This window comes from Populus euphratica, unplaced genomic scaffold (assembly GCF_000495115.2).
Source record: "Populus euphratica unplaced genomic scaffold, PopEup_1.0 scaffold331.1, whole genome shotgun sequence".
Lineage (NCBI taxonomy): Eukaryota > Viridiplantae > Streptophyta > Magnoliopsida > Malpighiales > Salicaceae > Populus > Populus euphratica.
The window spans coordinates 106323-122272 of NW_011500221.1; the positions used below are offsets into that span (position 1 = coordinate 106323).

At 36.3% G+C, this 15950-nt stretch overlaps 2 protein-coding genes across 2 annotated transcripts; both read right to left on the reverse strand.

Moving 5' to 3' along the window:
• Positions 1 to 391: 391 nt before the first annotated feature.
• LOC105112286 (uncharacterized) lies at positions 392 to 4257 on the reverse strand. Its single transcript, XM_011007935.1, has 8 exons — positions 3732 to 4257; positions 3443 to 3590; positions 3166 to 3316; positions 2928 to 3053; positions 2762 to 2842; positions 2267 to 2459; positions 1913 to 2183; positions 392 to 881 (listed from the first exon to the last, which is right to left on the reverse strand). The coding sequence occupies exons 1-8, from the start codon at positions 3939 to 3941 to the stop codon at positions 637 to 639; spliced, it is 1425 nt and encodes a 474-aa protein (XP_011006237.1). The 5' UTR covers positions 3942 to 4257; the 3' UTR covers positions 392 to 636.
• Positions 4258 to 6229: 1972 nt separating this feature from the next.
• LOC105112287 (mediator of RNA polymerase II transcription subunit 33A-like) lies at positions 6230 to 14471 on the reverse strand. Its single transcript, XM_011007936.1, has 12 exons — positions 14027 to 14471; positions 13825 to 13935; positions 13044 to 13397; positions 11614 to 11933; positions 11328 to 11419; positions 10855 to 11242; positions 10505 to 10715; positions 10313 to 10427; positions 9878 to 10039; positions 8708 to 9377; positions 8290 to 8496; positions 6230 to 7544 (listed from the first exon to the last, which is right to left on the reverse strand). The coding sequence occupies exons 1-12, from the start codon at positions 14347 to 14349 to the stop codon at positions 6451 to 6453; spliced, it is 4047 nt and encodes a 1348-aa protein (XP_011006238.1). The 5' UTR covers positions 14350 to 14471; the 3' UTR covers positions 6230 to 6450.
• Positions 14472 to 15950: the final 1479 nt, after the last annotated feature.

Sequence of the window (15950 nt, forward strand, 5' to 3'; positions counted from 1 at the left end):
ATTTTTCTGCAGAGTATTTAAATAAAAACCTCACACATGGATGCACCTTAACAAATTTTCTCCTTGCGTGTGCTTGTATTTGTAAAAACTAACAGGTATGATATTATTTAATATTATGATCTAATTATCAAAATTATATCTTTCTCGCGGTCCACGAGAGGATGTCAAAGAACAATGTGCACTTCAACACCTAGGCCAGGTATAGCCTGACCCCGGGTTAGTTTTCTTTTTATTTCCATGATGATTTAATTTTTTGGGCATTCCAAGAATTATTATCATTTATGTTCCATACAACCTCACAATATTATTTGTCATTTATTGCGAGTGACAACTTAAAATTATGTTTTTTTTTAAATAAAATAAAATAAAATCAAAACACAATTAGACACTGGAATTTAGAAAGGTACAATCTAGTATAATACATGGAGACAATATCAAGATTTAAACCTCCTCTTAAACTCAATCAAGAAGCCTATATACTAATGTACAAACAGCTACACGGCAGTCCAAGAATATCTACTGACACAAATAATTCCGATGCAATCTAATGATACAGTGCACTCAAGTTATGTAGTGCAGGCATGACACAACATCCCCTCCTTGCAGTTTCAAGATCAAAATAATGAAAACTCTTCTTTAGTTAGACCACACATGAACCAGACCATGCCTATTACCAGTGTAGATTTCATTGCGCTCTTCATCGTAAAAAAGGGCGGTTATGTCTTTCAAAGCCGCTGCCACTGTACTTCTCATCATCAAGCGGCTCTGCTTTGAGCTTCCAGCACTGCTGCTGCATTCCTCGTCCTTGGGACTGCCATTGGTGGCATTTATTTTAGCTAGGCATTTTCCTGTCAGGATATTGCTGATATTGATAGAACCAGCTGCATCCAGAATCAGACAGTGAGATTTGATAATTTCCCAACAAGAAGTTTTCTTCACTGCATCACAATTAAGGCAACTCCCAAAAGATCTTATACAAACAAAGGCCCGACAACTTATTGGTCTTTCCTCAAAAGCAATTCATGCAGGAACACTATCAGAGGGGTTGTCCTCGTGGACACCAACCAGAGAGACGAGAAAATCTACATTAACAAAGTGTCAGGAACACAGATGTTCCAAATTCTCCATTGATTATCTGTTCCTCTTGCCAACAATGTCTAATAGTTTTCATGCTAGACAAAAAAATCAAAAGTTGATACAGCATTGTGGCATCCAGACATGCTTTTAGGATCAACATTTATTCTTCTGAGTAGATCTAGAGCTCTAGATGAGAACAGATCTAACTCTAGACCATGTCACTTAAATTGGGTAGTTAATATGGACTGGTAAAAGTATCAAGTCACTTAAAAAAAGTGTCTGAAATAATAACATATACTGGATGATTGGAAACAAGACAGAAGTTCTAAAAAGTTACTGGATTACAACAAGCTAACAGCCTGACTCAAACAAAGTTTGTCAAATTAGATGATAAAGTTTCGCATAATTTCTTGGGTCAGTTCTAAGCAGCTTATTTATTAAGACAAACCGAAGCACAGAATTCACAAGGGATTCAAAATTATAGTAAGCTCATTTGGATCATAGGGGACCATCAGTGTACGAGAACAAGTTTTATTCTTGCTGGACAACCTGAAAGTATCTGACAATGTTCCAGCTGTTAATAGGCAGTGTGGCTAGAATTGACAGAAAGAAAATGTAAACTATCTGCTTAAAATTAAACAATTAAAAACTCAGACACGCTACAGTATAATAATAAGTTCATTTTTATGTTTAATAATTGCATTCTATAGAATTAAGATAATTTTTCTCCAAAAATGAGAAGAGAACAAAGGATTCTATACCTCATCTGGTATCGACCATGAGTATTTAAGCATTAGTATTTGCCAACCAAAAAGATGATAAAAAAAAAAATTACCATTGCCTTCCATCCATTGATCGTCAGAATCAGCCTTGCAGTACGAAATGATAAGATCCTGATCACTTGTTATGTAAATGTTATTTGTGTTACAGTCAGGATGCCATAAGAGATGATCCTCGAATGACGTAACAAGCTCTCCACGAAAATTCCAAACAGCAACAGTTCTATTTCTGAATGTTAAGAACAACTGGTTTTCGTACAGGAAGATAAATGCTGATGGTGTCATGAAGTCGGTTCTGCTAACTTCCCTAATACCAGTATGTCGAACCTGCATAAAGAAGATACAACTGCTGGAGCAGACAACAAGCCAAGCTGAAAGGTAGATACTGAAAAAGAAAGGAGGTATCTCACATCAAGAATCTGGAGATTCTCATTTTCTTGTTTGACAAGAAGCTTTTCATTAAATTGTTCAATGAAGTCCACCTTCTTATTTCGATGAAGAAGATGCTTGAAGTCTTTGAGAATTGTACCATCTTCTATTGACAAAATCTTAAGAGGAACATAGCCACTTGATCTATTTAAAATCAATAACATGATGCCTGGACTGATTCAGATGAAGCCAGACATAGGCGAAGTTAGAAGACATTTACGATGCAGAACAAACAAATCAAGGGCCAATCAAGCAAGACACGTTCCAGAAGAGAAAACGAGATGCATAGTGTTGTATGTGAAAGATGAATGAATGACAGTACAAATTGACTACCATGATTAGTAAAATTTACTGCCATGCATCTACACTAACAAAAGGTAAAAAGGCATAAGCCTCTATCATATTAACAGCATCTTATAATTAATAAGATAACGACGCATCTTAAACATTTACAGAGAGAGAGAAAGAGAGAGTACCTGATCTTGATTTCTTGCACATCTGTATCTGATATGGAGTATAGCATGGTGTAGTTCTTTAGGTCAAAAACCTTGTATATACTGATCACAGATACCAATAACAAAATATTAGAGGTAGGATAGCTGGGACATGTAATTGATGTATCAGATGGACTGTAAACGGTACCTATCTTGTGCTGAGTACGTTAGCACCTTTCCATTGACATCATCAAACTCCACAAAACCTGGCCACTTCAATGACTCGGACTCAAAAAGAGGAAAACCTGCATCTGGCTTACCCCGTCGAATGTACCTAAACATTTAAAATACAAGGCATCATCATCATCACACAACTAGGACACACACAAGTCATGTACGACAGAAGTTGACAAGAGAAGTGAAAGGTTGGGGAAGCGCAGTCGCACTCAATTCTCGTCGATCTGCATTTCAAGGAGCTGAAGTTATCCGAGGCATAGACCGAAACAGTGATGAGAGAATCATTGTTTTTATTGTAGAACAAACTCCGAATGACTTCATCAGGACTCACATTCAAAAAACATATCCTCTGATTTGTCTCTGCGTTTCAAATAGTGAACAGCAGATAAGATAAGATGCAGTCATAGTCTTTCACATTCACAAAGAAAACATTTGTAGTATATTTCTATGTAACATGACATGAGAATTAAGACAGAATGGGAGTACCTCTACTAAAAGCAGCACAAACACCAGAATGTGCAAGGGCAAAGACAATGTCCCGGGCGGCCACAATCTCAATAACTTTAGTTCTCTTCATCAAAAAGGGCAGCACCATCGAACAATGGCCCTTGGGGTCATGAGTATCGTATTCTTCCTGGAAAAAGAATATAAATCAAAGGTTTCAAGAACCCTTTCCAGCAGAAACAAAAGCTGTAGAAGCACATAAGTCTCGATGGTTAAAAAAAAAAGCGACAGAATTAGGTTGTGAAGAGGAGCGGTAGATTGAGGAGGGTACCATCAAGCGCATATTGCGAAATCTCTCCTGGGCATTGGTGATACTGAAAGAACGATCTGACTTAGAGGAAATCTCTCTTCTTTGAAGCTTTTTAACACTGTTCAAGAACCCATCAGATCGACCCCGTTTCTTCGCTGCTAATATCCTTCTCCCGGAACACGGCCTTGGATTCGCTGCTGATATCCTCCTCCCTGACCCTTCCATCATCATCTTCCCTCTCTTTCTCTATTTTATCTCCTACAATTCTCTCTCTCTTACTTTCAAAATTTGAATTGATTGTAATAAATAAAAAAAAAAGAGGAGGAGGAAAAAGCCCTAATTTACAGAAACTAATTAGCCAGCTAGTAGTCTGTCTTCCTCTTCCTCCTCCTTCAGTGTTTTGAATATGCTACCGAGCTTGGAACACCAAACCCTAGAGAATAGAAATTGATCTCTCTGTCTCTCTTTTCAGAAGAGTCGTAGTAATGGTAATAATAAAAATAATAATATCTTGAGAGAGGGAGGAGGCGAAAGAGAGGTGAGATGGTGTGCGATGATGATGTGAGGAAACAGGAAGGAAGGGGACATGTAAATCTAAATTTAATTTCTATTATTTGAAAAGTATTTTTGAATTTAAAATAATTTAAATTTTTTTATTTTTTATTTAAAATTAATTCTTTTGATCTAAATTATTTTGATATACCATACTAAAAATAAATTTTTAAAATTAAAAAATACATTAAAAATAATATGACATCAAACAAGTTCTAAAATTAAATATTTATTTTTATAATTCTAATATATTAATAAATAATATTTTAATATATTTTTAAATTTAAAACACTCTTAAAAATAATATAGATAGCACTACCGAACAGATACTTAAACCCCACTACTTACCATGCCTTCCCTGTAATTTAATAATAATAATAATAATGTCGGTTATTATTATATTTTGTTGTTTATTCTTGTGGCCAAAAAGCATCTTTATTTTAAACCTATCCACTTGATAGTATTATAAGTGTTTTTAATTTTTTTCTCTAAGTGAATTAAGTTTTTTTTCTGTAATTCATTAAATAAGAAATTATAGTTGTTTTTTAAAGTATTTTTACCTTTAAAATATATTAAAATAATATTTTTTTATTTTTAAAAAATTATTTTTGATATTATCATATAAAAAAATCTAAAAATTAAAATATTTTTAAAATACAAGAATAACCAGACAATTGTACAGGTGTTTTTTTTTTCAAGAATAATAGAAGGGTAGGTGAGTAATGTGAATGCCTTATTTTTTATGATTATTAGTATTATTATTATTATTATTTTATAGAGTTGTGGATTGTAAAGTTAAGCGTTATAACCACACAAAAAACTAAGCAAGCTTGTTTGCCCATCACCCACCTGGGCCCCTGTGTTTGTAGAGATGAGGATCATGCCTGCCTTTTTCCTTGGTGCCTCTCATCATCTACCAGAGTCTTTGGATTGTGTGAATAAGATAGGTTAATTTTTCCACCCCAAGGTGAAGTAATTATGAGATGATTCCATTAGCATTATCCTCGATTTTTACCTCATTTATCTTTTTGTATTGTTTTTTATTTGAGCCTGATCTCCATTGAAATCACACGGAGCACGAAACAACCTAATAAATGGAATGGAATGGAATGATTGAAATGGCATGACATAACATAAATGAATGAGTATTTTGGAAATATGATTAAGATTTTTTTATTTAGAAATATATTAAAATAATATATTTTTTATTTATTAAAATTTATTTTTGATATTAGCATATAAAAACAATCCAAAAACACTAAAACATAATTTAATTTGAATAAAAAAAACATAATTTAATGAAAAGTCGTTTCAACCATAACTCCAAACTTGACTGAAATAGAATGACTGTTTGTTTTGTGTTATAATATGCTTTTTATTTAGAAAAATATTAAATTGATATATTTTGAGATGTTTTTGATGATTTTAATATATTAATATCAAAAATAAAAAAATCTTAAATTTATTTTAATATATTTTCAATTTCATAAATTGCAGCTGATTTGAAGACTCCATCAAGTAGATTTTTAGTATTATTATTATTAATGCAAATGATTCAAATTAGATGTGCTTAAAGATTAAGAAGATTATTTTAATTAAAAAGAATAACATTAGATGGGTACCTTCATCTCAATTCCACCCCACGGGAGCAGACCTCCTTTCATGGGAAAAAGCAAAATCTGATGTACTAAGCTGCTCATATTGTTTTTTTTTTTCGTTGGACGATATCTTTCTTCAACATGAGACCAGGACAGATGACCGCCCCGCGCCGTTTGGTATCACTCCTGGCTTCTTTTATGGGACTTCGGCCCGCCTAGTACCCAATACAGGAAACACATGATAGCATTTGCAGAGATTGTTAGAAGGTTTCTTACATCAAGATAATTAGACCCCAAAACTATTTGCTTACAGAAAAAAAAAAAAAAAAAAAAAAAAAAAAAAAAAAAAAAAAAAAAATAAAAATCTCCTGGAGGTAGCTGCCACCACTCAACTACTAACAGGTTACTCTCTAAAAGGTCATAGGTCAGCCTGCCCCGGAGGTCTCTCTGGCATTCTGAGCTACGGCCTTCAAATATTGCTATAACGGCGGTGTAAAGACACCAATTTCTGACGACATTTGATGGACCTTACGAATCTCATTCAGAACTCAAATGACTGCTGATGGACACTGCATTTCTGCATTCAAAACTCATCTAATTACATTTAGCAGCTCAGCTACAGAGCCCATGGCTGCAACCCCACCTCTTTCAAGCAGAGAGAGAGCCAGCTCACTTTCATGCCACCCTCTCAATCCACTTGCCAATTTCCTCAATGTTTCCAGCTTCACGACTTGAATCCACGCTGGAGCAAAACTCACTACTAGACCCACTACACAAGATACATAAGCTTTCCATGTGGCTGGATGGCAGCCAAGTGAAATACTTCCTTCCAACACTCGAACCAAGAAGTCCATGTGGACGCTGACCACTCGCGCTCTTCTAGACAACGCCCATGCTGGAGGAGTGGGCCCTATCCCCCATAAAGCTGAGCCCGACAGAACCACCATGTATGCCAATGCATACCCTTCCAATATACGGGACACGGCACTGGCCTCACCAAGTTTCTCTTTTTTGGATGAGAGCAGCCATGTTGGGATAGTCTCCAGGTAAAGCTCTTGAATCAGATTCATCCCACCTGACAAGCATAACAGGCTCGCGCCCAGTATGGCAACTTCCCTTGCCTTGGCAGCTGCATGGGATAGGGATGCCTGGCTAGACTTCAAGCGAGAGGAGTCCATCCCAGTCCATCTGGAGGCTAATTCCCTTGCATACTCTGTTACAAGACCTATGACCACACCATTTACGTATTGAATGTCCTCTATAGTTCGACAAGAGCGAAGGTACAGGAATCCAGGTGCGAGGGAAGGAGAAACACCAGGAACTGCAATAGTGGTGCCCAATAGACGACTTACACTGCTCTGATTGGTCAGCAAAGATGCGGAATCGTTAAGTGATCCAAGGAATGATGAGAAGCAACTCCTCAGTAGCTGGGCAACGGCTACTTTATTTCGTTTCAAGACAGAACGAGCACATGATACAACTATGAAGTGATGCCAGCGACGGACCTTTTGGGCCCACAGAGAGCCAATTATAGGAATACTAGGCCAAGGGCAACCTGACGAACAATTTTCCAGGGCAGGCCCAACTACGGCATGTATGTATTCATGGCTCTTGTTGAGTTTGAAAGTGATGGTTAAACTGACCAGAGCTGCCATTGGCAATGGAAGCATGGGAGGTGATTGCCCTGCAAGAGATTATACAGGATTTAGCAAGCAAAACACTAGCATTCTCCTTTTCAAATGACAATTTCATATGTGTCATTGTTAATCTATAATGTGCATCCAAATATGACAAACAATTGCATCACTAGCTGAGTTGCCCATTATAAGAAGGCCATGAACAAGAGAAGGTAAACCAGAACAGAAGCAATATAAGCATTCAAACACTCCACGAAAGTCTGCACCGTGTAAAATCCCCATAAAGGCAAGGTTAACTGACAAAGCTAATTACCTTACAGTAAACACAATGATCATACAAGAAGGACCTGTTTAATCATTAGGAAGTTATTTCTACATACAAAGACATGGTGAAGGAGATGAATGCCTGGTGAAGTACTAATTTTTGGGGCTTGAATGTAGATAGGGTGCAAGAGTCTTAACCAGAGAGCATAGCTGAATCATGAGTATAATCACTTCTTGCAAAAAGGTTGAAAGCAGGATAAGACCCTTCTCACGAGTCAGCAAAGATCCTAACTAGGTGATATCCCTTAACAAAAAAAAATTCAAATGCCCACAAGTTCGGAAACAGGTCCGCATATCCTCACGCAAGATACAGTGCAGCTTTGTTGCTATTTTAGGTGCATGTCTTTGCATGAGCAGTTCCATGCAAGTATTTCTTTATAAAACAGCAGATATGAAATGCATTAAAAATTTATCATGCAATAGTAAATCAGTATAAATAAATCAAAAGAATTTGCTGCTGAAATGTACCGGAGGAAGCACATGGAAAATCAACTCCTGCAGCAGCAAGTATTTCTTTTATTTCAGAATCAACAGCTGAAAGGATCGCTGCTGGACTAGGCCAATCAGTTCCATTCATTGGAACTGGTTTCCATATACCTCGAGTGATTTCTGCAGCAAAGTAACTGACAATGGTTCCAAGAGTTGCCGGAAGAAAGTCAATGAGGTCCCTTAGGCCTGCAAGGATTCAAGAGTTCTCAAGTCTATGCATGCCAGAGGGGAACACATTAGAGAGACTCAATTATAATTATAAATCTTGATAGCACAGCTGTTATTCTTCTAATAACAAGACAGGAGTTTTAGAGATCAAGGAGATAGTTTGAACCCTAACCAGAACAAATAAAACGAAAACCAAAGCACAAACTAAAAAGCTAGACTTGTGATTAACCTGTGGTCAAGTCCCGAGATGAAAGTCGTCCATGAGCACAAGCTGTTAAAATTGCCTCAAGAACAAAAGGGATGGCTTCCAACACATCCCATGCAGGAAGCCTGGGCCTCTGGTAAGGATCTTCAGCAGTACTTGGAGGGGACCCACATAAACTATTGCTTGTAACTGTTGAAGAATTCCCGGATGAGGACCCACTTTTAGTCATTTTCCGGTAAATCATGTTTAAGATTTTATTAGCAACCTCATGAACAGGATTTCCAGTGGAAATGCCAGAAAGCGGAGAGGCTATACATGACTTGTTCTGGCAATACCAAGCTCGCAGTTTTGGATAAAAATCAACATATTCGGGTTTATCTGATGAATATTCATGCTGAACCTGATTGCTATTAATTTCATCCTGGACAGAATAATTGTGCGATGCAATGCGACCATTGCGCAATAATAATAAATACTGCAAAGTGAGTTCACCTCCAATGGCTCCTCCTCCTGTTAAGCACTGCTCGATGGGGGGTCTGTAGAATTTCCATAGACGCAGAAGAAAGAGAAAGGCAGAAGAAAAAACCATGTAAATGGAGGGCTCATCATCTTTGCTTGATATGTTACTTGATGTAGGCATAAGTGACCCAAACACCTCACAAAGAGGCATTAAAGAAGCTGCAACTTCAGGGATCTACATGAACATAAACAAAGATCCATCAGAACTCAAAGAAGATCCAACTTGCAATACTTTATGAGTGTCTAAGAGGTGGCGATAGAAATTCGAAACAGATTTCAGCAGTTCAAGAACAATGGGTGTGTAAGAACAGCATATTCATGAAGAGTGGTTAAGGCACTGGTTGGTGCAGCTTCAGCATATGCATTTGATTTCATATTGGCCTTAGGCTAACACAAATGAGATGATCCTGCTAAAACCTGCTTTGACTAGCCAAGCAGCCCACATAGCTCTTTAATAGTTCATTATTCTTACGATTAAGAAAAGCCCACATCAATGTGACACAAAGTCACCTGAAAAACAGCAAATAGATTCAAGACAAATAGCGGCCTGGATGGCAAGGTATTAAGCCTATAATAGCCAGCATGGATAAATAAATGGCTTTGTTTGAGAAAGAGTCTAAAGTCATTGCATACTCGAGGAGTAAATACCATAAAAAGGAACAGTACTTCACCTACCAAACCATGCAAAGAAAGCACATGGACAGTATCAACTGAAGAAGCTCCAGAAAGGATGGCACTTAACATAGGCATATAATCAATTAAGTGACTCCTTTGTCCAGTATGTGTAGAAGGCTTAGGAGGAGAAAGAAGCTTCACCACGTAGTGCAGCACATGTTCCTGACAAACATTAATAAAAAAAAGATAGAAAAAAACATCTTCAATTAAGAAACACTAGTAAACGCACCCCCTTCCCTAGTCCACAGTCAACAAATCTAAAAATGCATGTTCATCTTCCTTTAGCAGGCATTGATCAGAGCAAACAGTACACTCAAGAATTGAAACGTATGAATAAAGCACTAAAATATATTGGCTAAGAACTACTATCTTCTAGAATGGTCACCAAACAAACAACTTGGGAATTTTTGGCATCAATATAGTACACATACAAACCTGAATGTTCCATCCACGGCTTAGGGATGCACCGCAAAGAATTTTTGCAGCTGCTGACCTCTCCTCCACTGACCCATTTAATGCAATATCATATAGCTTCTCTATCTCTGCTAAACTTTAACAGAAGAGCAATGAAGGAGATCAGTTACAAGTATGTCAACTAGAGGTTATTTGGAAAAATTTCTATTCTACCTTGGAGCAGGTGTTGCAAGTAGAAAATTCACAAGAGAATTACTGAATGGCGTTCCTTCCATAAATATTACCCAAGGAGATTTTTGAGCTGGTGGTGAATCTATAAATGAGATGACTGAAGCAGACACATAACCAGGCCAATAGTATACAGATGTGTCTATTAATTTTCTTGCAATGCAAGCTTCGATAATGAGATGCCTCAAATTACCACCTGAAAAGGATAAATATTGCCAAGATACCGTGTAAAGCAGCAGCCAATTAAAGTACCTGTGCATTTCAATCCATAAAGTATGGATTCAGAGTCAGAATTTTCTATGATCCTAGATGTGAACTAAATACTTCTAAGATACCTGCATTTATATAAGAATCGCTGTGAGTGCCACAAACTGAACCACCCCTTGCACTCTTGGAATTAGAAATGAAGCTGGCTGCCTTTACAGCTGCAGCATTAGCTGCACCAATAACTGATGCTGGAGGGCATAAGAGCCCGGAGAATTGTCCAAGGACCTGAAGAGAGGAAATAAGCCCATTTTTTCTTGAAGTTTGGCCCTTCCCATCCACTTGATATTCATGTCCATCAATCTCTATGAACCCGGATTTTGCAGCTCCCTGAAGAGAAGAAGAGCAAAACTTGGCCTCGTAGTCCATAATATTAGCAATTGCTAAAGGTACAGTGGTCAAAAGGATACAAAGACGAGACTCAAGATGTGGAATAGGGCCTTCCAGAGGGTCACGTTCCTGCAGCGAACCATGAAATGGAATAAGCTTCAGCTACAATGCATATGTTCTGCAACAAAAAAAGTTAGGATAGATAGATCTCAACTCGTTGCACAAGCCGAAGAGCAGAAAGCCAGAGTGCTAGGAAGGTTTCTTGCCAGCTTGCCCGATTAAAAACCTGAAGCAGCATAATTGTTTCTGCAATTATAACATGCAAATCAGAAAACATGTCATTGCCACTTCCACACGGTTTTTTTTAAGTACTCAAAATATGATTTTTAGAGGGAAAAAAAGAAAAAGAAAAACCAAGCATTTTATAAAGTCAATACATGTACCTACCCAAAAGCACAAATATAGATTGAAATATGCACATATAACTTCAAGAGCATTACCTGTGAGCATAATAACTCCTGAAGTAATAAGAAGTTGCTTCCCATCCATTATGTGCTCTAGGTAAATATCAAAGGGAGCCCAACAAGCAGACTGTACAGATTCAGAATTGCAATAGGACAGCCGCTTATGTGGTTGTCTGATATCCGTAAGCATCCGAACAAGCTGGCCCTTGTTTAACTGGTATTCAAAATCACACACGTTACGGATGCTGGCTGAGAATCTTTCAAAAAACTGGCTTGCAGGCTTCATACTTGAGAATGCCAATTTATTGGCTTCAGAAAACCACAGCCTCTGTAGTAGGCCATGGAACTTTTCAGGCCTGTGAAGGAAAATATTGAAACAAATGTAGAAAAGGTGGCGTGTAGCAACTGATGTGAATGTACATGGTTCAGACATTTACAACCTTAAGAAATGGGATGACATTATACAAATTTTAATTATACTAAGTAGACTATAGATGTGAGCATAGTTCTAATAGCATGCGTAAAATAAAGAGGCAATGTTTTCTTCTTGGTCCCATGATTCTTTTCTCCAAAAAGAAAAATGAAGTATAACAGCCATTGGCTTCTTTTTTACTTATTGTTGTGGAGATGGCAATCCAACTTGTTCAGCTCCAATTCATCACAAGGTCTCTACTTAGCATTTATTGTTAAACAGTTAAAGAAAAGTGACAATGGAACTCTTTAATTTTGAGCAACATATTCAATAATAACCAGATATGCCTAGTGGGCGACCTCAGTAAAGAAAGCAACCACTGTATAACATGAACTATAAAAGAGTAACTCGCTATGCTTCAGTTTCTAGTTAGCTGGCTATGTAAGTCCTTCTCCCTCATTTTGTTCTGTCATATCATCTTTTAAGCTCTTATAAGTTATAAGAAAGTAGAAATGCAAAGACAGAAAATAATGAGGGAAATTTATTAATTATGGCATTTGGGTTGTGATCTCATTGGTGATGAGTGTTTCCTTCCACAGTCATGTGCAAATGAATGGTTCCTGTTTTCGTGTACAACTCTTACGTTTTAGAACAGTAGGACATGGATGATTACAGGCACATGTTGATCCATATATAGAAGCCATCCCCAGCATAACATACACTATCCTAAGAACATGAGCTTGAGGGTACACAAAAGAGTACCACTACCAATCAAGGCATTATGGGATTCACAATCAGAACATAAAATGAGAAAAAAACAAATATAGCAATTAGAGAACTAAAAGTGTAAAGATTGATAAAGAGCAGAAAAGATGGGTTGAAAGTATGCATTATCAAAGTAATGTCAACACAAAGTTGGCACCATCTTCGTTCACATTAGCATCAAAAGAATAGGAGTAACAAAAAAAAAAAAAAAAGATACACACAATTCAGTTGTGGAAACAACAATAGTTATTCAATGGCAAAGTAAATAGGAAATGGAAATGTATCGTACATGTTAAAGTGTACAAGGCGGAGAAGAACTATTGCTTTTCTGCTTTCCATAAGCTTTGCCAGCACTTCCATGGACATGATAGTATTTTTCTTCCTTAAAAGCTCACGATGCTCATTTCTCTCAACACTATAATCCCCTCTGGAATCCATGTCCATATCCTGGAAATTATCTGTTCCAAATGGTCCCTCTTGTATATCTGAAGATTTTATCTGTAATCCCATATCATCAAAAGTGCTATCAATCAATCCAACAAAAACAGTAAAAAAGAACAACACCAACAACTGTCCAAGCTCTGAAAGATGAACTTCATAAGTCCGCGATAGTTGAAGAGCAGCATCAACAGAATTAATTATCCTGAAAAAGCAAGCAAAGCATGATTCTTTGAGAAACGTCCATAGTTACTTGGCTAGAGTATTGAATAGTGCCACAAAACAAGGAGAAAGAAAATGACAACAAGAAATCAAAATTGCCACTGAAAACACAAACACATTACAGAAGCACAATCAGGCAGTAAAAATCATCAGACAGCCTCCTAACCACCAATATTTCCACAGACAGATACTATAGAAATTAAAATTTGGCAGCAAATACTCAACAAGTAATTTAATATTACAAAAATCCACCTCTCTCCTCTTCTTACTTTAACAATGAATACTTCTTAATTTATCAATTTAAGAAAAAAAATTGGAAAAAAAAATGTTTGATTGCTGCCTGCATCCTAACCTTCAATTCAATTCAATTGAATTAATTAAATAGGATTAGCACAGAAATAAAAACATACTTATCTCTGCAAGCATCATCAACAGCTGTATCAAGCGAAAACGCATATCTGCTAAAAAGTTCCAGAAACAATCTATAGGCCTCCGGTTGAGACCGTCGATTCGGAATCACTCTGCAATCAATCAATCACTACAATAAAAAGAAGTAATAATAATTAATTAATCAATTAATAATAAACATAAATTCTTGAAAATTAATTATACCTAGAGGAGAGGAGAGACAGGACGTGAAGCGGAGAGAGGAGGCGGGAGGAAAGAGCCTGTTGTAGAAACTTCCAGATAGAAGCGTTGTTATTATCGAAACAGAGATGAGAGACTAGGATTTCAGCTAAGTCAGGGCTTGGCATTTCCATTTTTAACGATTTTAAACATTTCACAACTTCCATCGCCCACACTAACGGCGATTCCTCTCGTCTCTGATCCTGTCTCTGTGAAAGGCATTCCTTCACTTTCTCCAGTAATAACAGTTTTCTTCTCTCTGATTCTTCACTCTCTCCTCCTCTCGCCCTCTCCATCTCCATCTCCATTGCCTTCTTCTTTGTTGTGTCGTAAATGCTGAACGGAGTGTAGTAGTAGTCAGTCAGTTACTCTGTAATCATGCGCAGTAGCATTGGCATTGGGCCTCTCAATTCAATAATAATTGACAGCAGATTTTGTGTCACGTGATGGTCGCCCACGATATTTATACTGCTTTCTGTTTCAGGATAAACTTCGTTTTTGTCCCTATAGATTCATTAAGCTTACTATTATACCTTTATACTTTAAGATTTCCAATATTACTCTTCTAGTTTCCCAAGTTCTTGTGTTAAACCATTAAATCTTTTTTTTTCCTAAAATATTCATCAATGGTTCAATTACAACACTGTAGTTTAAAATTTTGAATTTTTTTTAGTTTTTTATGCTTTTAAAAGTTTATGTGAGATAATATATAATGAAATCATGAAGAATTTTAATGAATCTTTTACATTGATGTGGATTATGTTGGTGTTACTTATAAAATAACTTTTTAATACTTAAATTAAATTAGTTTGCGAGTTTCTATTATTTAAGGATTGAAGGAGGTAAAAACAATTTTAAACAGTAAAATTTTTATGTGTAGTTAAGAGACGAGGGTCTTCACTTCTTGTAAGCAATTAAATTTTATAAAAATTTGTTTCACCTTGCATGATTGCTCCACCTAAAAAATTGTTATATTATAAAATAAAAGAGTAAGTTTTATTAGTTTAGAAAACAATGTTTGGTTGACATTTTTATTTGTCCAATAAAAATGTGGGTTTAAATATTTTATTTATTAAATTGTGTGATAAAGTTTATTACATGAGAAATACTCAAATAAAATAATATAAGAAAATAGTTAAAATAAGATAAAACATATATAAAAATACAAAAAAAAAAAACAAATTGTACGTGAACGTACATGGCCAGTTTTTCAACCCAAGATGTTTTTTTACATTACTTGCTATATATATATATAAAAAAAAAAATTGAGAGGAACAAGCTAAGAAAGAATTAAATCAAATAGAAAAAAAAATGAGTGTTTTGCTAGATATTTAGTAGTGATAATAAGTAAAAAATGCATGGGTAAAATTGAGATATACGAATTATAGAGTGAAAAGTGGAACATTGATGAATCTAAAATGCAAAAGCAAGCATGTTTTGCCTTTCATCATTAGGTTGTACGTGAACGTACATGGCCAGGCTTGTTATTTGGCGTCCGAGGCTTAAGAAAGGACAAGATATATACAAAATCGTGGTATAGGTATTAATATAGCCGAATTGTGAATCTTGAAGGACTGTATCATTATTTATCCTCCAGTTAGTTTGTTGGCCGCCTAACACACTCGTGTCATTATTATATAAAAAATCACCTAACAATCAATACACACACACACACACACACACGACCCTTGGACAATGTCATCTCCGTGGGCCCGTTGTGTGACCATGGGACGTGGCTCGATAGGTTGCGAGTCAAGTAAAAGAAAAAATAAAAATGATTTGATTTTTTATAATTTAAATTTGAAGTTTTTCCGTGGGTACCTGGACGTGTTTTGTGGCCGCCCCTGAACCAGAAGACCAACCCCCTTAATGCCATTGTTAGGCATCTTAAAACGGGTTTCATTACATG

What these genes read in the sequence shown, in the direction of transcription:
- LOC105112287 (XM_011007936.1), bottom strand. Translation starts at nt 14,349, where the DNA reads ATGGAGATGGAGATGGAGAGGGCGAGAGGAGGAGAGAGTGAAGAATCA. An exon ending in CTGTCTCTCCTCTCCTCTAG is followed by an intron (nt 13,936 to 14,026) that starts GTATAATTAATT and finishes GATTGATTGCAG; the next exon opens with AGTGATTCCGAATCGACGGT. An exon ending in TTTTCCATGTGCTTCCTCCG is followed by an intron (nt 7,545 to 8,289) that starts GTACATTTCAGC and finishes AATCTCTTGCAG; the next exon opens with GGCAATCACCTCCCATGCTT.
- LOC105112286 (XM_011007935.1), bottom strand. Translation starts at nt 3,941, where the DNA reads ATGATGATGGAAGGGTCAGGGAGGAGGATATCAGCAGCGAATCCAAGG. An exon ending in TTCGCAATATGCGCTTGATG is followed by an intron (nt 3,591 to 3,731) that starts GTACCCTCCTCA and finishes TTCTTTTTCCAG; the next exon opens with GAAGAATACGATACTCATGA. An exon ending in TGCAGATCGACGAGAATTGA is followed by an intron (nt 3,054 to 3,165) that starts GTGCGACTGCGC and finishes TTAAATGTTTAG; the next exon opens with GTACATTCGACGGGGTAAGC.